This window comes from Bos indicus x Bos taurus, chromosome 6 (genome assembly GCF_003369695.1).
Source record: "Bos indicus x Bos taurus breed Angus x Brahman F1 hybrid chromosome 6, Bos_hybrid_MaternalHap_v2.0, whole genome shotgun sequence".
NCBI lineage: Eukaryota > Metazoa > Chordata > Mammalia > Artiodactyla > Bovidae > Bos > Bos indicus x Bos taurus.
In genome coordinates, this window is record NC_040081.1 from 26,452,218 (window position 1) to 26,477,929 (window position 25,712).

Genomic DNA, 25,712 nt, shown 5'->3' on the forward strand with positions numbered 1-25,712 from the left:
AAGAACAAGGGCTAAGAAATAACCCAAGAATTCAATACAGAGATGAATATTATGAAGTTATAAATATGGAACTAGATACTAAATATTTCCTTCTTTAAAAACCAGTAAACTAATGTTCTTTCATAAGGTTTTCTATAGATAATAACTGCCACCAGGCAATTAACTCAAGTTAAAACACAAAGGTATATGAGGCAGTAAGACAGAGGAAAACAGTCTAATCTGTTAGGAAAAAGATGTAAAAGCTGTGTTGGTGATCATGCTGATATTGTTCTGTGATTCCCCCAACCAACAAGAACATGGTCCCCATTCTCTTACAACAGAACAGAATTTTTATTATGAATGACTGTTAATTTTGCTTATTTTGAGGCCTTTAATTTATGCTAGTAGGTTGTCCTATAAGGTGGATCAGATGTCATATTCTCTAAGGACAATTCCTGTCTTAATGTTTAGGGACAAAAATGTGGCCTGTTTTCCATATTCAAATAAGCATGAAACCGAGTACCAATACAACTTAAAAAGCATTTACGAACAATTCTTCTAACTATTCCCTTAATCAAGAGAGACCAGAATAAACCAGGCTGATTTCTTTACTGGTAGCCTTTATATATTTACTAAAAATATTTGAGAGCTGAAGTATTTAGTAATAAATGAGTGACTGAATGCTTCTATATTAATTCAGATCTCAGATGTACACAAAATGCTTGCTTAAACAAAATGTTTTCAATAAAGTCTAGCAAATACTCAAATTTTCAACTTTTGTCTCTTAAGATCCTTACATATACTAGATTTAATGCCCACTCCAAATTCAAAAAAACACTCTGAAGTCATGCAAAGTGAAAATTCTAATTTCAGATTCTAATCATTTGTAAATTCCCACAATGTAAAAACGTAAAAGCATTTCTTTCCTTTCAGAAATGTCCCTTCCAATGACAGGTTCAGTTCAGTTCAGTCACTCAATCGTGTCTACTCTTTGCAACCACATGAATTGCAGCATACCAGGCCTCCCTGTCCATCACCAACTCCTGGAGTTCACCCAAACTCATGTCCATTGAGTCGGTGATGCCATCCAGCCATCTCATCCTCTGCCGTTCCCTTCTCCTCCTGCCCCCAATCCCTCCCGGGCATCAAGGTCTTTTCCAATGAGTCAACTCTTCTCATTAGGTGGCCAAAGTATTGGAGTTTCAGCTTCAGCATCAGTCCTTCCAATGAACACGCAGGACTGGTCTCCTTTAGGATGGACTGGTTGGATCTCCTTGCAGTCCAAGGGACTCTCAAGAGTCTTCTCTAACACGACAGCTCAAAAGCATCAATTCTTCGGCACTCAGCTTTCTTCACAGTCCAACTTTCACATCCATACATGACCATGGGAAAAACCATAGCCTTGATTAGACGGACCTTTGTTGGCAAAGTAATATTTCTGCTTTTAATGACAGGTTAGTAAATAATAAAATAAAACTTTTAGATTTCCATTACCCACATTACCATCTTGTACAGATAGAGAAATCATTCTTTCTTGATCAGGTGTAATACTAATGCAAACACTGATATTTTTAGTTAGAATACCTGACACTAAAGGAAGAATTATGAAACTAGAACTTCTCTGTGTAAAAAAGCCAGAATAGATTCTAACTTACATGCTTTATAATTTTACCTTTAAGAGCACAGAAGTAGCAATGCATCAAGCACTTTATTCAGAGAAGTAAGAACAACTGTATAAAATAAACATCTCACTGATATTTAAAATTTTTTTTCTTGCTTAAAAGCTAGATGTTAATTTTATAAAACATATCAACAAATATCTAAAAATACACAGCTCATGGGTTTATAAATCTCCTTCCTCTGTACTAATAATTTGAAACTACTTTTTAAAAAAGGCAAAAATTTAAAACCATATTAAAATCTAGCTTCTGAAAACACTTTCACATTCTATAAACTCAGAAAAAAGCTGCACTTTACTCAGAATGTAGTTTTTTTAATTTTGTAAACTAAGAATTAAAATTCAAACTCTGGATTCTGCCAGAGCAAGGCAAGTAAACTTACAGGGACTGTTTCCCTATCTTTTAAATGGTGATGTATATAATACCTCATCATGGGTCTATAGGAAAGATCAGACAACAGACTGTCTGAAGTCTAGTGCTGAGCACACAGTGGGCCCTCGATCAATGATACACATCATTCGGAAGTTAAAGACAGGACATCTGCAGGAACTACCTCTTCCTATATCAAATTCTTTTGTGTCAACAGTCTCAGATGTGAAGACAATTATGAATTTTGTTACAGATTCTTAAGAAGACATATCCTTTTGTTCCCTTCCCGAAGAGTCAATGATTAAATTGGCAGTTTGTTGTTTTCATTACCATTGTGTAACTATTAGTCCTTACCATTTTATGAAATACAATTTCAAAACCATCTTCAATAAATAGGGCTAACAAATAACTCTACAATGGGTCTGAAATTTAATCCAACACCATACACAATTGTCAGTATTTCCTGAATCTGTTCTTTAAAACACTATAAAATTTTGCTTCCTTTTTTCACTTCTCTTTATCAACTTTCTCTGGGTTTCAGTCTTTCCAGTAGAGCACTGAGCGCCCCTCGATGTATAACAAAGGACATGGAATCCCCATCCTTCAGGTACTGAATTGAATGAATGGTCAATTCGGGAAAAACTGCATGTTTCTAACACAAAGAAAAAAACTGGGCCATTTAAAATGAAGTTATAAAAAAGCAAGGCTTCAAAAAAAAAATGAATTTGAGATACTCAATTTATGTAGACTAATTACATATTATGTAAATCGACCTATATAGGCATGCGTAAAAATCAGGTCATCCTGTGGTTTTCTCTCATCTTTAAGACCAGCGCTATCCGTAAGAATCTTCTGTGATTGTGTAAATAGTTTACATCTATGATCCCCAGTAAGGTAGTCACCAACCAAACAGGGTTATTGAAAAGTTAAGAGTAAAAAACTTAATCTTTTATTAAATTTAACTATTAAATTTAAATAGCCACACAAATTTACCACAATGGTGAACAAAGCCTTACACATTCTCTTTTCTCTTTTTAAAAATTTTTTTTGATGTGGACTATTTTTAAAGTCTTTATTGAACATGTTACAATATTGCTTGCATTTTGTTTTTTGGCCCTTTGCCATGTGGGATCTTAGCACCCAAACCAGAATGGAACCCAAACCGCCTGCACTGGAAGCAAAGACAACCAACCACTGGACCACCAGGGAAGTCCCTTTTTCATTGTTCCTTTTCATTACCATTGTGCCCTTTATCCAGATGGTCTCATTGAACACCTTGTTTTAAACCCCTTCTGTGATATCTCTAAGATCAGACAGCTTGACAAAACTGTAATCTCAAAAGCAAACAACTACGGAAACAGAACTTTAGAAGCCACCTTTAAAATGCACTTTTTCATGAAGACCACTGCAGTCAATTATTTTAATTTTCTAATCACAGTTTACTAAAGAAAAAAAAAAAAAGGCATACATCTCAGAGTGCTTCAAATTTAACTTTAACAATACAGGATATAACTTCCCTTCTGAATTATTTGTCAGCTACATAATTACTCTCAGGGTAAAATAAAGGCATAATTAAAAACAAGTAAAGCATAAACCAAAGTACAACCAAGCAGAATTAAGAGAACAAATGAAAAGTATTCTGTATCTATCTATTCACTGTGATAATACAGAAATTAATGACTAGAAATATGATGGCTCAAATGCAACAATACAATGACTTGGTCAGTGAAGAGCTGTGTAATTTTTATCTCTAGTATTATTTACCACACCACCAAAGATCAAGAGTTACCTCAATTTTAAGGGATTTTTGGATGACTGATGATGGCTCTTTCCAATTAAATCTAAGCATACATTATTTTAAAGTAAAATGATTAAAAAGCTATCATAAAAAAATGTTAAGGGTTTTAAGTGCCCTCTCTGTTTCTTCCTTTTTTCATAAGCTTCCTCTCTCTCCTCTCCACATGTAAACACAGTCTTTTTTTTTAAAGCACAAATGTAGGTGTTAAGAAGAAAAACAACTCTTGATGCATGTCAGTTAAGAACTGCCTCTCTCTGGGATTGGTATTAATGTCATCACTACCAATCAATTTCTCCTTTCTTCTGCCTATCAACTTGGCTTTCAGTATCCTGGGGGTGGGAAGGTAGGTAGGAGGGTGGAACAAGGAAAACAGCATCAGTATTCAAACACAGGATTCAAAAGAATTCAAACAATGTGAATGCAAGTTATTTGCTAAACTATACATAAATTTTTGAAAGACTGCTGACTTGATTTCTTTTTTTTTGTTTGGCATTTGAGTAAACATAAAAAAAACCTACTAAAGTGTAAAGTAAAGTGAGGTTGCTCAGTCATGTCCGATTCTTTGCGACCCCATGTACGGTAGCCTGCCAGGCTCCTCCATCCATGGGATTTTCCAGGCAAGAATACTGGAGTGGGTTGCCATTTCCATCTCCAGGGGATCTTCCCAACCCAGGCATCAAACCCAGGTCTCCTGCACTGCAGGCAGACTCCACAGTCTGAGTCACCAGGGCACCGCCCCCCCCGCCACCTAAAAAATCAACTTACTATTTTGTGTCAAAGCTTGAAGTAGACAATCCAAGCATCCTTCTAAACTATCATCAGTTCTGTCGACAGCTGTTATCTTCAGCTTCTTCAAGGTATCACTGAGATTATCTGCTTAGAGAAAAGAAGAGAATCAGAAACCTCACTAACCATCATGTTTCACGATAAACAGTACAAAGAAGCAAAAGGCTCCCATTATGGTGAATTAATTTTCATATACATTCAAAATGGCAATGGACTATACAATTACTCATTTTTTAATAAAATTTTATCCATTTAACTCATCTAAAATAGTCATTGTATCTGTATGATACCAAGAATATTCTACAGTCATAGAACATCTTTTCAGCATTCTTATGCCTTATTTATTGTTCATGAACCAGCTATGGTTAACTGAAAAAAACGAAAAGTCCACAAAAACTTACATAAGCTTTCCAAGTAATAATGGATTACATTTTTTTGGCTTCCTCTGTTGCATTTTAAATATATAAAATGAAAATGAAGCTTTAGAAAAGTTTCAAAATAATCTGACTTAAAATAATAAAGTTTGTTTATTATTATGGGCTTCCCTGATGGCTCAGATGGTAAATAATCTGCCTGCAATGTGGGAGACCCAAGGATGGGGAAGATCCCCTGGGGAAGGATGGGAATGGCTACCCACTCCAATATCCTTGCTTGGAGAATTCCATGAACAGAAGCCCCTGTCTCAGGGGGTCTGTCTCAGGGATGCTCAATAATACAAAGCTTTTTAAAACTGCCATTTAAACACTTCTAAGTACTGCTTTAAGTCAAAAGGTGCACATTTTGGATTTTACAGCACTTGGCATGCTCAATCACTAAGTCAAGTCTGACTTTTTGCGACCCCATGCACTGTAGCCCTCCAGACTCCTCTGTCCATGGGATTTCCCAGGCAAGAATACTGGAGTGATTGCCATTTCCTCCTCCAGAGGATCTTCCAGACCCAAAGACTGAACCCGTGTCTACTGCATTGACAGGCGGGTTCTTTACCACTGAGCCACCTGGGAAGCCCTTTAAAACACTGCTCTTCTCCTAAATTATATATGGATTTCTCCAGACCATAGATTGTTAAAATTTTTTTACATATTAAAAATTATTTAGGATGCCAAGGGGTTATTAACTTTTTATTTGATGTATAATGTTATATAAATAACAGGTATAGAATACAGTGATTCACAATTTTTTAAGGTTATAATCCATTTATAGTTATTATAAAATACTTGCTATATTCCCTATATTGTACAATATACCCTTGTGGCTTATTCTCTACATCATAGTTTGTAGTACTTAATCCTTTACCCTTTTATTGCCCATGCTTTATTCTATGTATCAGTGAGTCTGTTGCTTTTTTACTGTATTTACTAGTTTGTTGTATTTTTTAAATTCCACATATAAATGATATCATACAGTATTTGTCTGACTTATTTCACTTAGCATAATACTCTCTAGGTCTACCCACCTTGTTGGAAATGGCAGAATTTCCTTCTTTTTTTAATACTGGAACACTGAGACAAATAATGTATGATATCATTTATATGTAGATATATGTAAAAATACAGCAAACTAGTAAATATAGCGAAAAAAAAAACAGCCTCACCGATACAGAGAACAAAGCAGTGGTAACCAGTTTGGAGAAGGAAGGGGAGAGGGGCTGCTATGAACACTGGGATGAATGTATCATTTTGAATTAGTGTTTTGGTATGTATACCCAGGAGTGGAATTACAGGCTCATATGGTGGTTCTATTTTTAGAGAAATCTCCATGGTGTTTTCCGGTGGTTGCACCAATTTACATTCCTACTAACAGTATACAAGGATTCCCTTTTCTTCACATCCTCACCAGCATGTGTTACTTGCGGTCTTTCTAATGACAGCCATTCTGCCAGGTGTTAGGTGACAGCGCATTGTGGTTCTGACATATTTTCCTGATGATTAATGATGTTGAACATTTTTTAATGTGCCTAATAGTCATCCGCATGTCTTTGGAAAATATCTGTTCAGGTCTTCTGTCCATTTTTTAATCAGGTTGTTTGTTTTTTCTGATTTCCAGCTGTATGAGCTAGTTATATATTTAGGAATATTAACCCCTTATTGGTCATATTGTTAGTAAATATTTTCTCCCATTCAGTAGGCTTTTCATTTTGCTGATGCTTTCCTTTGATGCACAAATGCTTTTAAGTTTAACTAGGTCCCATTTGTTTATTTTTGCTTTATTTCCTTTGCTTTAGGAGACTGATCCAAAAAACTATTGCTACAATTTATATGAAAAGGTGTTCTGTCTATATTTTCCTCTAGGAATTTTATAATTTCTGGTCCTACATTTAGGTCTCTAATCCATTTGGAGTCCAGCTTTGCATATGGTATTAGAAAATGTTCTAACTTCATTCTTTTCCATGGAGCTATCCAGTTTTCCCAGCGCTACTTATTGAAGACACCATCTTTTCTCCATTGTATGGTCTTTCTTCCCTTGTTGTATATTAATTGGCCATAAGTGTGTCAGTTTATTTCTGGGCTTTCTATTCTCTTTCATTTATCTATGGTGCTGCCTGTGCCAGCACCATGCTGTTTTGATGACCGCAGCTTTGTAGTATAGTCTGAAGTAAAGGTGTGTCATTCCTTCAGCTCTGGTCTTTCTCAGGATAGTTTTGGCTTTTCAGGGTCTTTTGTGCTTCCATACAAATTATTAACTTATTTGTTTTAGTTCTGTGAAAAATGCCATTGGTATTTTGACAAAGATTGCGTCTGTAGCTTGCCTTGGGTAGTATGGTCATTTTAACAATAGTAATTCTTTCAATCCAAGAATATTGTATATCTTCACCTGCTTGTAAAATCTCAATTTCCTTCACCAATGTCTCATAGTTTTCCAAGTACAGGTCTTTTAACTCCTCAGATTGGTTTATTCCTACGTATTTTATTCTCTTTGATGCAACAGTAAATGGGATTATCATCATAACTTTTTTTTCTGATAGTTCATTGTTAGTACAGAAACGCAACAAATTTCTGTATAATAATTTTGTATTCTGCAACTTTACCAAATTCATTGATAAGGTATGATAGTTTCTGGTGGTGTGTTTAGGATTTTCTGTGTATAGTATCATGTACAAAAGAGCTCTTTTTAAAATTATTTATATTGATATTTAACATACTAAAAATTAAAAATGAGACTTTTAAAGACTGACTTTAGTAATTCATTTAAAACTAATATAAAACTATTAACATAATTATATTTTTAATGAAAAATACTTCAAAACTGAGAAAACTTACTGAAGAGCAACATTGCTCTACATTTTCACAAGTCTCTATAATGTCTGCCCTATAGAAGAAAACTGGATCCTCCTATCTGCTTCTGTACTCAATCTTTTATATTTGTTGTTTTGATTGAGTAGATGAAAAAAACTCAGCCTCACACAGATACACAGTTGAGAAACAGGAGAGTATTTTAACTGCATCTTCAGATAATCAATTCAGTTCAGTTGCTCAGTTGTGTCTGACTCTTTGCGAATCCATGAATAGCAGCACGCCAGGCCTCCCTGTCCATCACCAACTTCCAGAGTTCACCCAAATTCATGTGCATCGAGTTGGTAATGCCATCCAGCCATCTCATCCTCTGTCGTCCCCTTCCCCTCCTGCTTCCAATGAGTCAACTCTTCGCATGAGGTGGCCAAAGTATTAGAGTTTCAGCTTCAGCATCAATCCTTCCAATGAACACCTTTAGGATGGACTGGTTGGATCTCCTTGCAGTCCAAGGGACTCTCAAGAGTCTTCTCCAACACCACAGTTCAAAAGCATCAATTCTTCAGCACAGTCCAACTCTCACACCCATACATGACCACTGGAAAAATCATAGCCTTGACTAGACGGACCTTTGTTGGCAAAGTAATATCTCTGCTTTTGAATATGCTATCTAGGTTGGTCATAACTTTTCTTCCAAGGAGTAAGCATCTTTTAATTTCATGGCTGCAGTCACCATCTGCAGTGATTTTGGAGCCCCCAAAAATAAAGTCTGACACTGTTTCCACTGTTTTCCCATCCATTTCCCATGAAGTGATGGGACCAGATGCCATGATCTTCGTTTTCTGAATGCTGAGCTGTAAGCCAAATTTTTCACTCTCCTCTTTCACTTTCATCAAGAGCCTTTTTAGTTCCTCTTCACTTTCTGTCGTAACGGTGGTGTCATCTGCATATCTGATGTTATTGATATTTCTCCCGGCAATCTTGATTCCAGCTTGTGCTTCTTCCAGCCCAGCATTTCTCACAATGTACTCTGCACAGAAGTTAAATAAGCAGGGTGACAATATACAGCTTTGACATACTCCTTTTCCTATTTGGACCCAGTCTGTTGTTCCATGTCCAGTTCTAACTGTTGCTTCCTGAACTGCATATAGGCTTCAGATAATGGTGGGCATTATTTGATACCATACCAAAACTTAATGAGCAGTATTTTTTAAAATATTAGTTGCCATGTGAAATCTGAAACAATACAAATGAGCACTGCCAAGTTATATGAAAATCCATTGCTCTTTTGCACTCTGAAGCTTTTATACATGCAATAGATTTATCATTGATGAATGGATCATTTAAAAAATTAGGTCATGGAGACATGCATATCTTCCAAATACCAACACATTTCATTGTACTATTTCAAGATATCATATTTCTTAATATCATCACTAATCTTTTTTAAAGACTAGGTATTAGGACATTATCAAGCTGAAAGTGATACAAGTTTTCCAAAGTTCCAATTTTCTCTTAAAAATTCTTAATTTTATCACTAGGAACAGATACTGTCAATTTTTTTCTTCAGTGAGAAATTAACCTCATTCATTTGTGAGAAAATATCTACCAAATATGAAAAGCCAGTTTATCTCTCAGTTCTTAAAAAAAAAAAAGTTATTCCAAGGAAAAAAAGTATCTCAGTCAGCTCACAACTCAAGAGTGCACAACTGCTTTACTTAGAGATAACTATCAGAGTTTACAATGCAATGCAAGTGTTTTATGTGTACTTCCCATTTTATCACCGTGTACTTTCAAAATGTGTATGAAAAGGTTGAAAGTTTTAAAAACATGGTCTTTTTTTTTCTGATGTGGAACATGCTAAAAATCTACACTGAATTTGTTACAACACTGCTTCTGTTTTGTGTTTTGTTTTCTTCTTTTTTATTTTTATTTTTTTGACCCTGAGCCATGGGAGATCTTAGCTCCCAGATCAGGGACTGAACCCATACTTGATACATTGGAAGGCAAAGTTTTAACTACTGGACTGCCAGGGAAGCCCACATCATGGACATTCTTAAATGAAATTGGCATTTTTTTCAACCTCAAGGATATGATAATAAAGAATATAATAACTACTAATATTGCAGTTTGCTGCTACTACTGATTAGCACACACTGAAGCACCAGCAGTCTTCAACTCCAATTACTTTTAGAACACTGTGAATGCAAATGTCAACACGGTGAAAAAGAGAAAAAAAAATGTCTCGATACTATGCAAATAGTTTTGACATCACAGACACCCTAATAGGTTACCAAAGACCCCTGAGATTGCTGCTCTAGTATTTGAATTTCAGGCATTTTCGTACTTCAAAGTAACGTATAAATTTTAATAGAATTTTGTACATTGTCAGCTTATGATCTCGGTTCGTTTCCAAGGCAAACCACTCAGTATCACAGGAATCCAAGTCTAAACCCCAACCACTAATGCTAAAGAAGCTGAAGCTGAACAGTTCTATTAAGACCTACAAGACCTTCTGGAACCAACACCAGAAAAAGGTCCTTTTCTTCACAGGGGTGTCAGTCACTTCGTTGTGTCTGACTCTTTGTGACCCCATGGACTGTAGCCCGCCAGGCTTCTCAGTCCATGGGATTTTCCAGGCAAGAATACTGGAGTGGGTTGCCATTCCCTTCTCCAGGGGATCTTCCTGACCCAGGGATCAAACTCAGGTCTCTTGCATTGCAGGCAGATTCTTTACCCTCTGACTCACAAGAGAAGCCTTATCACAGGGGACTGGAATGCAAAAGCAGGAAGTCAAGAGATACCTGGAGTAACTGGCAAATTTAACCTTGGAGTACAAAATGAAGAAGGGCAAAGGCTAACAGTTTTGCCAAGAGAATGCACTTTTCATAGCAAACACACTCTTCCAACAACATGGAAGACTACTCTACACATGGAGATCACCAAATGGTCAATACTGAAATCAGACTAATTATATTCTTCCCAGCTGAAGATGCAGAAACTCTATACAGTCAGCAAAAACAAGACCAGGAGCTGACTGTGGCTCAGATCATGAACTCAGGCATTTTCTTACTTCAAATAAGGTATAAACTTTTTTTTTTTCTTTATTTCTTTTTTTAATTGGAGGCTAACTACTTTACAATATTGTGGTGGTTTTTGCCATACATTCACATGAATCAGCCATGTGTATACATGTGTTCCCCATCCTGACCCTCCCTCCCATCTCCGACCCCATCTCATCCCTCAGGGTCATCCCAGTGCACCAGCCCTGAGCACCCTGCCTCAAATAAGGTATAAACTTTAATAGACTTACTGCAAAATTCAGACTTAAACAGAAGAAAGAAGGGAACTACTAGGCTGCTCGAGTATGACCTAATCAAATCCCTCATGATTATCCAGTGGAAGTCACAAATAGATTCAAGGGATTAGATTTGACAGACAGAGTGCCTGAAGAACTATGGATGAAGGTTCGTAGCACTAGGAGGTGGTGATCAAAACCATCCCTAAGAAAAAGAAATGCAAAAAGGCAAAATGGTTGTCTGAGGAGGCCTTACAAATAGCTGAGAAAAGAAGACACATGAAAGGCAATGGAGAAAAGGAAAGATATGCCTATCTGAATGCAGAGCTCCAAAGAACAGCAAGGAGAGATAAGACAGCCTTCCTCAGTGATCAGTGCAAAGAAATAGAGGAAAACAACAGAATGGGAAAGACTAGAGATCGCTTCAAGAAAACTAGAGATACCAAGGGAACATTTCAAGCAAAGATGGGCACAATAAAGGACAGAAATGGTATGGACCTAACAGAAGCAGAAGATACTAAGAAGAGGTGGCAAGAATACACAGAAGAACTGTACAAAAAAGGTCTTGATGACCTGGACAACCACAATGGTGTGGTCACTCACCTACAGTCAGACATCCTGGAGTGTGAAGTCAAGTGGGCCTTAGGAAGCATCACTATGAACAAAGCTAGGGGAGGTGATGGAATTCCAGCTGAGCTATTTCAAATCCTAAAAAATGCTGCTGTTAAAGTGCTGCATTCAATATTTCAGCAAATTTGGAAAACTCAGCAGTGGCCACAGAACTGAAAAAGGTCAGTTTTCATTCCAATCCCAAGGAAGGGCAATGCCAAAGAATGTGCAAACTAATACACAATTGCACTCAATTCATATACCAGAAAGTCATGCTCAAAATTCTCCAAGCTAGGCTTCAATAGTACATGAATGGAGAACTTCCAGATGTATAAGCTGGATTTAGAAAAGACAGAGGAACTGGAGATCGAATTGCCAACATCTGTTGGATCATAGAAAAAACTAGAGAAATTTCAGAAAAACATCTACTTCTGCTTCATTAACTACGTGAACGCCTTTGTGTGGATCACAGCAAACTGTGGAAAATTCTTAAAGAGATGGGAATACTAGATTACCTTACCTGCCTCCTGAGAAACCTGTATGCTGGTCAAGAAGCAACAGTTAGAAATGGACATGGAACAATGGACTGGTTCAAATTTGAAAAAGGAGAACATCAAGGCTGTATACTGTCAAACCTGCTTATTTAACTTATATGCAGAGCACATCATGAGAAATGCCAGATTGCATGAAGCACAAACTGGAATTAAGACTGCCGGGAGAAATATAAACAACCTCAGATATGCAGATGACACCACCCTATGGCAGAATGCTAAGAAGAACTAAAGAGCCTCTTGATGAAGGTGAAGGAGGAGAGTGAAGAAGCTGGCTTAAAATTCAACATTAAAAAAACGAAGACCATGGTATCTGGTCCCATCACTTCATACTTCATAGCAAACAGACGGGGAAAAAGTGGAAAAAGTGACAGACTTTATTTTCCTGGGCTCCAAAATCACTGCGAACGGTGACTGCAGCCATGAAATTAAAAGACCTTTGCTCTGTAGAAGAAAAGCTATAACAAACCTAGACAGCATATTAAAAGCAGAGCTATCGCCTTACCAACCAAGGTCCATATAGTAAAAGCTATGGTTTTTCCAGTAGTCATGTAAGGATGTGAGAGTTGGAACATGAAGGCTGAGTTCCTAAGAATTGATACTTTCAAACTGTGCTCTTGAGAGTCCTTTGGTGTACAAGGAAATCAAACCAGTCAATGCTAAAAGAAATCAACCTTGAATACTGATTGGAAGGACTGATGCTGACACTGAAGCTCCAATACTTTGGTCATCAGATGTGAACAGCAGTCTCATTGGAAAAGACCCTGATGCTAGAAAAGATTGAGGGCAGGAGGAGAAGGAGGCAGCAGAGGATGAGATAGTTAGATGGCATCATCAGCTCAATGGACATGACTCTGAGCAAACTCAGGGAAGACAGGGAAGCCTGGCATGCTGCAGTCCATGGGGTCACAAACAGTCGGACATTACTAACTGACTAAAGAACAACAATTATTAAATAAGTGGTCATTTATTTTCCATGCTAACACAGGAAAAAGTAAACTTAAAAATGTATGTTATATAATACAAACATGTTCCAGTGATGCCTCATACAACTTGTGGCTAACCTAATCATCCCAAATAAACTTTATTAAAAATTTCAGCGTATCAATTCACAACCACTGTTACTACTTATTTTCTTAAGAGAGCTCAAATAGCTTAAGAAATTGATTTTTTTCCCTAAAGGAAAAGAAAACTATGTCCATATGTATGTCTTCTGTTAACTAAAAACTCATAGGGAATCATATCTCAGATATACTTGTTCAATCTTAGTATGTAGCTATTAGGTTCATTTTTCTGAAATAAAGTATGAATAAGATACAATATCTAAGTTGATATTACTAAAAGTAACAAATAGTTACCACAAAACTGAGGAAAAAAACAAGATACCCTGTTAGTCAAATTATAATAATCCATCAAAACTATTAGTCAACAAGTAATAAAAGTAGTTAAGACTTATTTAGTACTATGTGTATAGACATCTGGACCTGTTTTACTTCTTTCTTTTCCTTGATTCCATCCCCAATGCTCCCTGCATGACATCCCCTTCTCATTAAGTCTCAGCCTAACTGTCACCACCCCAGAGACCATCCGTGCTCATCTAAATCTTCTCTTCCTCAACCCTCCAGGGTCATTTTCCATCACTGCATCCAGCCTTCACAGCTGCTCCCCTACTATATTGTATGGGGCACCTTGTCAATTAGAGTCATTGCATTATACCTATTTCTCAGCACAAAAAGGCAGCCAGTCAGTATTTGTTAAATTTACTCAGTGCATAAAGGAACGCATTCCTTACTTGTAGAAAGCTGTCTAGCTGCCGTCCTCTGTAACACCCACTTATGAGCCAAAGTATACCAACGGGGAAGGGAAGGTATTCAATAAATGTTACCTCTTAAATATGCATTCCATATTATCAGAAATATAAATCAGGATGTTATATTTTAATATAGACAGATATTAATGAAGCCAATTTAAGTACTTAAGGATATAAAATATATAACTAAAAACTACATACATTTTTAAAAAGATTTCTACTCAATTAAAAAAACCATTCAGTCTCTCCATAGAAATAATTATATATGTAATGATGTGAGATTTCTTGAGGAAAAGTTCACTAAATTCTTCATCCAGAGACAGTCAAAGCTGTCAACAGAATTATTACAAATTTAATGTATCTTTTAAGCATTTAAAGGTCCGTCTGGTCAAGGCTATGGTTTTTCCAGTGGTCATGTATGGATGTGAGAGTTGGACTGTGAAGAAAGCTGAGCGCCGAAGAATTGATGCTTTTGAACTGTGGTGTTGGAGAAGACTCCTGAGAGTCCCTTGGACAGCAAGGAGATCCAACCAGTCCATTCTGAAGGAGATCAGCCCTGGGTGTTCATTGGAAGGACTGATGCTAAAGCTGAAACTCCAATACTTTGGCCACGTGATGCGAAGAGCTGACTCACTGGAAAAGACCCTGATGCTGGGAGGGATTGGGGGCAGGAGGAGAAGGGGATGACAGAGGATGAGATGGCTGGATGGCACCACCAACTCGATGGACAGGAGTTTGGGTAAACTCCGGGAGTTGGTGATAGACGGGGAGGCCTGGCGTGCTGCGATTCATGGGGTCGCAAAGAGTCGGACACGACTGAGCGACTGAACTGAACTTAAGCATTTTAAATGAATTAAGAGGCTACTACTTAAAAAAACTCTTGCCTTGAGTCCATTTAAAAAGTGTTAGAACGTTGATATCTTGATGAGAATAGTGATTACGTAAGTATGTACATTTGTCACAGCTCAAACTGTACACTTAAAATCTGTGCATTTTAGTTTGCGTGAATTATACCTCATTAAAAGAGCATACTGGAAAATAAAATGAGGCAGTAACCCCTTTTCCACTGGTCTCAAGCTTCCTTACTAGGAATTTCTATTACAGTGACACTTCTGCCTCCTCACTCGGCATCTGCCACCTCCATTATCCAGGAGAGGAATGATTTATTTCACTAATAAGATGAAAGAGAAGAACTAGGTATGCATAGCTCAGCCCCTTTTGGGCTCCTGATCTTTTAGCAGAAGGAGCAAGAATTCTGTTTCTCCCTCTCTTTGGCTGTCCAGCGCACCAGTAACAAGCTTATTAGTAAACATATCTAAGTCAGCCCTGAAGTATTAGCTGTTACTTTGTGACTACGCAAATAAGCCCTGTCCTTCACTCTAGACTTTATCAATTTTAAAGCAGTTATTTTGAATTCCACCAGAGAATTCATCTGCTTATATCACCAATGATTCTGAACTTGGGCAGGGATGCTATGCTAAGTTGCTTCAGTCATGTCCAACTCTTTGCAACCCCATGGACCATAGCCCGCCAGACTCCTAAGTCCATGGGATACTCTAGGGAAGAATACTGGTGTGGGCTGCCAACAGAGGGTATTATTTTTGGACTCCCTCAAACTATGACAGTACATCTCAGTAGTGAATCCTTACCATCTGAATTTTTTGTGCATACATCCATATTTCTGTATTTTACATTTACTAATGATTTAAGACAGGCTTCCATGGTGGCTCAGTCAGTAAAGAATCTGCCCTCAATGCAGAGGACCCTGTTTTGATCCCTAGGTCAGGAAGATCCCCTGGAGAAGAAAATGGCAACCCACTCCATTATTCTTGCCTGGAGAATCCCACGGACAGAGAAGCCTGGTGGGCTACAGTTCATGGGGTCACAAAGAGTTGGACATGATTTAGTGACTAAACCACCACCAGATTTAAGGCACTGAAAACTGAAAACTTCTAAGCTTCTGGCTGGTGGGGAGGGCATGTTCTAATAGAAAATTTCTAAGCTCCTGGCTGTTGGGGAGGGCAGGGGCAATAAGTAGAGCAGGCTAATTTGCATGAAAAGTTCTAGTATTAAGCAGTATTAACAACTAAAATGAATTTTTTTTCTTAAAAGAATAATTTCTTATATGACAGCATATGGTCTAGCTTATCTTATGAAAGAAAATATGACATCTTCAAAGAGTTAAAGGAAAACTGACTTTGGTCATTAATTCTGTGTCTCCTACTTCTTAACCACTCAATCACTCTTAAAACCACAATCTAATGAAGTACTCTAAAACTAAAATTAGTCTGGCAAAAGTCTTAAATGATATCTTGACAAATCCAATGGACTTTTCTTGACTCTCTTATTTAATATCCTTGCAACAAGACTCTTTCTCCTCCACTTACTTCAAAACACCAGTGTCTCTGAACATTTGTTCTTGGTCTTCTTCTTCTCTACCTGCCCGTTAATGTTAGTATGACCTTGGTTTTGCCCAGAGTCCTCTCCTCTCTCTGGATAACAGACATGTTCACCAGAGAATTAGAAAGGGATGCTGATCAGTAACAAAAATACCCAAATAATTCAAAATCAAAAGATGGGCAGGAGACTTAGACATGTCTCCAAAGACATACAGATAGCCAACAGACATAACAGATACATGAAAAGATGCTAAACAATGCTGATTATTAGAGAAGTGCAAATCAAAATACAATGGTTACCACATGATTCAGCAATCCCACTTAGCATATGTATTTTTTTTATTTTATTTTATTTTTTCTTTAATAGAAAATTATTTAATTAGTATACATGTGTTCCCCATCCTGAACCCTCCTCCCTCCTCCCTCCCCACACCATCCCTCTGGGTCGTCCCAGTGCACCAGCCCCAAGCATCCAGCATCATGCATTGAACCTGGACTGGCATGTATGTTTTTTAATTAGAGCCTTCATTTTTTCCAGATATAGGAGTAGGATTCCTGGATCATGTGATAATGACCTATACAGGAACAGAATCTAAAAAAGTATGGATACATATCTATATAACTATATATATATACACACATATATAAAAGAATGGGAAAAAATATACATATATACAGTCACTAAGTCATGTTCCACTCTTGCAACCCCATGGACGGTAGCCCCTCAGGCTCCTCGGTCCATGGGATTTCCCAGGCAAGAATACTGGAGTGGGCTGCCATTTCCTCCTCCAGGGGATCTTCCCAACCCAAGGATCGAATCTGCGTCTCTTGCACTGGCAGGTGGATTCTTTACCACTGAGCTATCAGGGAAGCCCACAATGGAATATTAATCAGCCATTAAAAGAATAATGTTCTGCCATTTGCAACAATGGATGGACCTAGAGATTATCATACTAAGTGAAATCAGACAAAGACAAATATTACATGTTATCACTTATACATGGAATCTAGAGGAAGACAAATATTATATGTCATCACTTATATGGGGAATCTAAAAATTAGTACAAATGAACTTATTTACAGAAGAGAAACAGACTCACAGACATGGAAAACAAACACGGTTACCAAAGTGGCAGGGAGGTATAAACTGGGAGTATGAAATTAACAGACCCACACTACTACATATAAACAACAAGGATTAACTGCATAGCATAAGAAACTATATGCAATATCTTGTAACAAACTATAATGGAAAAAAATAGAAAAAGAATATAGATATATGCATATATGTATAGCTTAATCACTTTTCTGTACACCTGAAACTAACACAATACAGCAAATCAACTATACTTCAAAAAAATTATTAAAAAAATAAATACATAAAATGTTATGCTGGCTCTCTTTCTGTCCTTCCTTCCTTTACCCAGCTCAACAGATAACTTCCTTTATCTATCCAGCTATCTACCTATCAATGTAAAAAACTGCCACTTTTTAGGCCTTGTTATATTTGGATAAAATATGACTGTAACTTTTGTTAACCATGATCAGCAAGCTAGCTCTCATTTCAGGTGTTTCCTCTTAGAAGCCCTTGTTAAGGATATTAAGACATAAAGACATGAACACAGCTATGCTTCCTGCTAGAACTTTTAAAACAACCTTGTCCAGTCTTTTCTAATCATATATACCATTAGGCACCAAAGGCTCTTTATGCTCCAATTTCTCATCTATTAGATAGAAAGTCAATTTACTGCAATGGAAGTGTTTTAGTAAGACCTAAAATTTTACAGCTATCAGTTTCTCTTTTCTTAATATCTATTAAAAAAAAAAAAAGATGAGAAAGGTGGGGCTATTTTTAAATAACTGGACTACAGAAGTGCTTAAGATAATCCCTATCAAAGAATATACTGTGTAAAATAGCTTGTCTCAAAATGAGACAGTGTCATATTAGGATAGGAAGTCCTGAAATTCTTTTTTCTTAAAAGAGAAAAACAACCACTGTTTATTTCTAATATAATAATATAAAGTAAAGCACTGTGCAACATTTGCTTTATAGTCAACCTGAAGAGTGGGGTTGATCGTCAGAACAGTTGACGGTAGAGAAGACATACCGTTCATTTTTAACAAATTTGTATTTTCCAAGTATTATTCCCTAATTAAATACCTGAATGCTGAAAGCACTATTTCATATGCAAGGATATTAATATTTAGTCACAAAATAGATCCAAAAGGGAATTATTTTAGGACCCAGAATTATTCAGCTTTTAGTATTATGTTCATTTTTTCTTTCTGAATCACATTAATCCAAAACTTGTTTTTTTTTAATTGACGTATAGTTGATTTACAATGTTTCAGATGTACAATAAAGTGATTGGGAGATATGTGTATATATATATGAAAAAGTGTGTGTATGTATACATATACACACTGTTTTTCAGATTCTTTTCCATTATAGGTTATTACAAGATACTGAATACAGTTCCCTGTGCTATACAGTAAGTTTTAATATTTCATATATAGTAGTGTGCATCTGGTAGTCCCAAATCCCTGATTTATTCTTCCTCCTCTTTCCCCTTTAGTATATGCAACCTTTTCTGCTTGTTTGAGTCTATTTGTCTTGTAAATAAGTTCCTTGGCAATGTCAGATATAGAATCATGCAGAGGGTAAAAAAAAACCAAAAACCCTGAAAGGGGAAGTGGAAGACGAGAGTGAGAACCGCAGGCAAGAAAACACAACCCCTTCCCTGATTGCTGCTGGGCATAACCAATCAGGCAAACACTGGTACCATCCCCTATTTTGCAGTGAGCATAACCAATCCTACTCCAGGCGGAGGAAACAGAAAGTACAAAAAGAGAAGCCAAGAAGGTCCCGTGTGCTTCTGTAGGGGTCTGCCTGCTCCTCTGTCTCAGGAGTCTGCTGCCTGCTTGAGCTGTAACTAGTCTGTCATTAAGAATACTGCCTGCTTAATAAAACCCTGTCTGTTTGAGCTACAAGTTCTCCAGTCATTCTAAATCTTTGTTACGAGCAGACAAGAACTGAGTGAGAGAAATAAACCAAACTGACAGTATCACTTTTTTAGATTCCAAATGTAAATCATGAAATTCCTTGTGCTATTCAGGGTAGCATAATTTTAAGAGTTTATCTTCTCTACAGAGGTTATCTAGAAGTAATACCTTTAGCTTCAAGGTCACTGGATGTAAATAAAAATATAGCGTATATTTTTAAATGTTAATTCTATCATCTTACTATATAGCAGTGGATGGATGGACAGACTGAGAGATAGGTATTTATCTCTCTGGACAACACTATCACTATTGATGACGAATGCTGCTAACCGGGTTTGTGAAAGTTCAAGATCTATTTGTTTATGCTCCAAATTCAAATGCCTCTCAATATTTTCTAAATGTACAGTCTATTTTCTAAACATACAGTAATAGCAACACTCTTATGAGAGAGATTAAGTAATTCTTGAGACTGAAGAGAATATAATCTTCATGTACGTAGGAAGTAGCAAGGCTTTACCATATCATTATTACACCAAAAAAAAATTTTTTTTTTGTACAAACAAGCTTCTGAAGCACCCAGAATATAGCTAATGCATGCCTGGAAGAATTTCATATTCATTTCAAAATGAATGGCATTAAGTCAGTCTAGGGTAAGTGGCTTCAGTTCAGTTCAGTTCAGTCACTCAGTCATGTCCGACTCTTTGCGACCCGATGAATCACAGCATGCCAGGCCTCCCTGTCCATCACCAACTCCTGGAGTTCACTCAAACTCACGTCCATCGAGTCGGTGATGCCATCCAGCCATCTCATACTCTGTCGTCCCCTTCTCCTCCTGCCCTCAATCCCTCCCAGCATCAGGGTCTTTTCCAATGAGTCAACTCTTCGCATAACGTGGCCAAAGTATTGGAGTTTCAGCTTCAGCATCAGTCCTTCCAATGAACACCAGGACTGATCTCCTTTAGAATGGACTGGTTGGATCTCCTTGCAGTCCAAGGGACTCTCGAGAGTCTTCTCCAACACCACAGTTCAAAAACATCAATTCTTCAGCACTCAGCTTTCTTCACAGTCCAACTCTCACATCCATACATGACCACTGAAAAAACCATAGTCTTGACTAGACGGACCTTTGTTGGCAAAGTAATGTCTCTGCTTTTAAATATGCTATCTAGGTTGGTCATAACTTTTCTTCCAAGGAGTAAGTGTCTTTTAATTTCATGGCTGCAATCACCATCTGCAGTGATTTTGGAGCCCCAAAAATAAAGTCTGACACTGTTTCCACTGTTGCCCAATTATTTCCCATGAAGTGATGGGACCAGATGCCATGATCTTAGTTTTCTGAATGTTGAGCTTTAAAACAACTTTTTTACTCTCCTCTTTCACTTTCATCAAGAGGCTTTTTAGTTCCTCTTCATTTTCTGCCATAAGGGTGGTGTCATCTGCATATCTGAGGTTATTGATATTTCTCCTGGCAATCTTGATTCCAGCTTGTGCTTCTTCCAGCCCAGCGTTTCTCATGATGTACTCTGCATAGAAGTTAAAGAAGCAGGGTGACAATACACAGCCTTGACGTACTTCTTTTCCTATTTGGAACCAGTCTGTTGTTCCATGTCCAGTTCTAACCGTTGCTTCCTGACTTGCATACAGGTTTCTCAAGAGGCAGGTCAGGTGGTCTGGTATTGCCATCTCTTTCAGAATTTTCCACAATTTATTGTGATCCACACAGTCAAAGGCTTTGGCATAATCAATAAAGCAGAAATAGATGTTTTTCTGGAACTCTCTTGCTTTTTTGATGATCCAGCAAGTGGCTTAGGGAGCTGGAAGTAGTAACAATGTCTCTTGAATATTTTATTTCACTTATCTAAAGCGTTTACTATCTGACAAAATTAAAGTATTTTATAAGTTTTTCTAGTAAAGTAGGAAGAAATCATTGTTTTTTACTAGTGTGACAATGGAAAGTAATGTATTAAAATTCATAGTATTTTCAGCTTTTGTAAATTGTAACTCAGTTTCTTGTTATTTTGCTTAATGTATCTTTATAGATTAAGTCCTGAGCCAAGTCTAAAACCCAGAACCTTTTAACAAATTAGTGTTTTGTGTCTTCCATTAAATTATACTATGTGTGAGGAAATAAAAAACCTTTAAAGTATATTTGCTTCCTTATTTCTTTTAATCCATTTCTGCTAGTTGAAAACTCAAAAACTAACAGAGGACTTAAGTTCCCTCTGGTTATTATCGCTCCTCCTTTACAAATACATCTTAGATTCTGTAACTTTCTTATTAACACTAAAATGAGTATGTTGAGATTGTTTCTGAGTCTTATGAAACCTGGGTCAAGCTTCTCAATTTCTATTCACCTGGCTAAAGACCTCAGAAATATGATCTTCTCAAAGCATATCACTATTCTTTCAAAAGTATTCAGCCATTAATAATTACCTAAAGTTCAGAATACCTTACATCAAAGCCAAGAGCCTCAGCTAATATTATGCCCTTATCTCTTATTTCTTTCTCACACAACATTATATATGTCAGTCCCACTACATTACCGGCTTTTCTGCAGGCATACACCCATTTTTATAACTGTGCTTATTAAATTCTCCCCACCGTTCTGTGCATTCTCCATCTGCAGAATGACTACTTATACTTACTCCGCAGAGTCAACTAATATTCAATTCTGCTGTGAGATATTCTATATTCTTGCAATCAGATCAAGCCCTTCCTTTTCTAGGCTCCCATATTTTGTTCATAACCTCAATGATGGCACTGAGGTCACTGTTTTCTATACTGCCATTGTTTCACTGTAACAAGCAGCTCATGGACAAAGATGGCAGCATATTTTAATGATCAGTAGCCTCTGGAGTCAGTTCATCTGGGTTCAAATCTTAGTTCTACCACTTAAATTGTACCAATTACACAAGCTTATTTTGTTTTCTCATATATAAAATGTAGATGACAATAATAAGTAACACATAATAATAATGTGCTGTGCTTAGTCACTCAGTCGTGTATGACAATCTTTGCGACCCCACGGACTGTAGCCTGCCAGCCTCCTCTGTCCATGGGGTTTCTTCAGGCAAGAATACCGGAGTGGGTTGCCACGCCCTCCTCCAGGGATAATAACAATAATATAATGTGTACTAGGGCTTATTGTAAGAGCATTATGCAATCCTTGCAACACTGTGATGAGTGTTATTATTATAATAATAATATATAGTATAATATAATAACAACAACACTCACCAGAGTGTTGTGAGGATTAAGTGAAGTTATGCATAATGCTCTTACAATAGGCCCCAGCACACATTAAACAATCAACCACTGTTGATGACTGTTGATGTAATAATTAATAACTGTCAAAGTTGTACTACTCATTACACCCACCATGCTGTCTCTCAGACAGTAAGCATTCAGTGAACAATGGCTGCACAGAATTTAACGGCACCCACCAGATGTGACCCATCAAATGAACTATTTTCAATTTGCTTTTTCAATGTTATTTAATGTTTTATACACGCACAGAAAGCTTAATTAAAATGCATAAATGTGATAATATCGTCTCTTTTTTGCCTGGTCTTCCTTGCCCCCATATCAACTTCTCTATTTACATGTCAGTAACCTAAGTTTTTTAAGCTTTCACTTTTTTTTTTTTTTAACAACCTTTACAGAATCATGTATAAATATATACAGTAAATTTGGGAAGCTTTGTTCACTGAAATGGGATTATACTACACACACTTTTTTGCATCTTGTTTTTCTCACTCAATAACTCATAAATTACTCTAAGCCAATCTGGACAGTTCTAACTCATGTTTCTAAATAACTTAGTACAGATATAGAGCACAATTTAGTCAATCATTCCTGTATACATTTCACTTTCTTCTGCTGTGTTTCATTTCGGTCACTGGTACCACTAATGCAAATAAGCATCGCTGGACATGTACAGAGTACTTTTGGTTTTATAGGATAGCCTCTCAGGTTGGAATTGCTGATATTTTAATTTAAAATGGGGCTGCCCTGGTAGCTGAGACAGTAAAGAATCTAAATGCTGCAAACAGCTGTCCAAAAAGGATGAAAGATCTCACTTTTCTTACAGCTATGTGTTGATAGTATTCTTTTTCCAGTAATCTGGCTAATAATAAATACTGGTATCTATTTCTTGATGGTCTGATGGCTTTAGAGTAATACGTAGTTGTTATTTTAATTTGTGTTAATTTAACCACTATAAGGGCTTCCCTGATAGCTCAGTTGGTAAAGAATTCTCCTGCAATGCAGGAGACCCTGGTTCGATTCCTAGGTCGAGAAGATCCCCTGGAGACAGGATAGGCTACCCACTGCATATTCTTGGGCTTCCTTTGTGGCTCAGCTGGTAAGGAATACACCTGCAAAGCAGGAGACCTGGGTTCGATCCCTGGGTTGGGAAGATCCCCTGGAGAAGAGAATGGCCACCCACTCCAGTATTCTGGCCTGGAGAATTCCATGGACTGTATAGTCCATGGGTTCACAAAGAGTCTGACACAACTGAGCAACTTTCACTTTACTTCAACCACTGTAAATGTCAGCATCTTTTCATGTTTGTTGGCCACCAAATTGCTTTCCTGTAAAATGCTTATTGATGCTGTGATCACTCACCTAGAGCCGGACATCCTGGGATGTGAAATCAAGTGGGCCTTAGGAAGCATTACTACGAACAAAGCTAGTGGAGGTGATGGAATTCCAATGAGTTATTTCAAATCCTGAAAGATGATGCTGTGAAAGTGCTGCATTCAATATGCCAGCAAATTTGGAAAACTCAGCAGTGGCCACAGGACTGGAAAAGGTCAGTTTTCATTCCAATCCCAAAGAAAGGCAATGCCAAAGAATGGCAATGCCAAAGAATGCTCAAACCACCGAACAACTGCACCCATCTCACACGCTAGTAAAGTGATGCTTAAAATTCTCCAAGCCAGGCTTCAGCAATACGTGGACTGGGAACTTCCAGATGTTCAAGCTGGTTTTAGAAAAGGCAGAGGAACCAGAGATCAAATTACCAACATCCGATGGATCATCAAAAAACCAAGAGAGTTCCAGAAAAACATCTATTTCTGCTTTATTGACTATGCCAAAGCCTTTGACTGTGTGGATCACAATAAACTGTGGAAAATTCTTCAAGAGATGGGAATACCAGACCACCTGACCTGCCTCTTGAGAAACCTATATGCAGGTCAGGAATCAACAGTTAGAACTGGACATGGAACAACAGACTGGTTCTAAATAGGAAAAGGAGTACGTCAAGGCTGTATATTGTCACCCTCTTCTTTAACTTCTATGCAGAGTACATCATGAGAAATGCTGGGCTGGAAGAAGCACAAGCTGGAATCAAGATTGCCAGGAGAAATATCAATAACCTCAGATATGCAGATATCACCACCCTTATGACAGAAAGTGAAGAGGAACTAAAGAGCCTCTTGATGAAAGTGAAAGAGCAGAGTGAAAAAGTTGGCTTAAAGCTCAACATTCAGAAAACTAAGATCATGGCATCCGGTCCCATCACGCAAATAGATGGAGAAACAGTGGAAACAGTGGCTGAGTTTATTTTTCTGGGCTCCAAAATCACTGCAGATGATGACTGCAGCCATGAAATTATAAGACAGTTACTTCTTGGAAGGAAAGTTATGACCAACCTAGATAGCATATTAAAAAGCAGGGACATTATTTTGGCAACAAAGGTCCATCTAGTCAAGGCTATGGTTTTTCCAGTGGTCATGTATGGATGTGAGATTTGGACTATAAAGAAAGCTGAGCACCAAAGAATTGACGCTTTGAACTGTGTTGTTAAGAGAACACTCTTGAGAGTCCCTTGGACTGCAAGATCCAGTCCTGGGTGTTCATTGGAAGGACTGATGTTGAAGCTGAAACTCCAATACTTTGACCACCTGATGCGAAGAGCTGACTCATTGGAAAAGACTCTGATGCTGGGAAAGATGAGGGCAGGAGAAGAAGGGGACAACAGAGGATAAGATGGTTGGATGGCATCACTGACTAAACAGACATGGGTTTGTGTAAACTCCGGGAGTTGGTGATGGACAGGGAGGCCTGGTGTGCTGCAGTTCATGGGGTCACAAAGAGTCGGACACGACTGAGCGACTGAACTGAAGTGAAAATGCTTATTCACATCCGTCTCCTAGTGTTCAAATAGGTTTGCCAGTGTTGCTGTTATTGTACAGTACA

The 25,712-nt window shown here is 37.5% G+C and overlaps 1 protein-coding gene across 5 annotated transcripts in view; it reads right to left on the minus strand.

Moving 5' to 3' along the window:
* RAP1GDS1 (Rap1 GTPase-GDP dissociation stimulator 1) overlaps nt 1–25,712 on the minus strand; it is a 150,014-nt gene that overhangs the window by 97,773 nt on the left and 26,529 nt on the right. For 3 of the 5 annotated variants that reach the window (XM_027544015.1, XM_027544014.1, XM_027544012.1), the window contains exon 2: nt 4,591–4,701. In XM_027544015.1, coding sequence (XP_027399816.1) covers nt 4,591–4,701 — 111 coding nt within the window. The remainder of the gene's footprint in view (nt 1–4,590; nt 4,702–25,712) is intronic. The other 2 variants (XM_027544016.1, XM_027544013.1) reach the window with 1 other exon arrangement.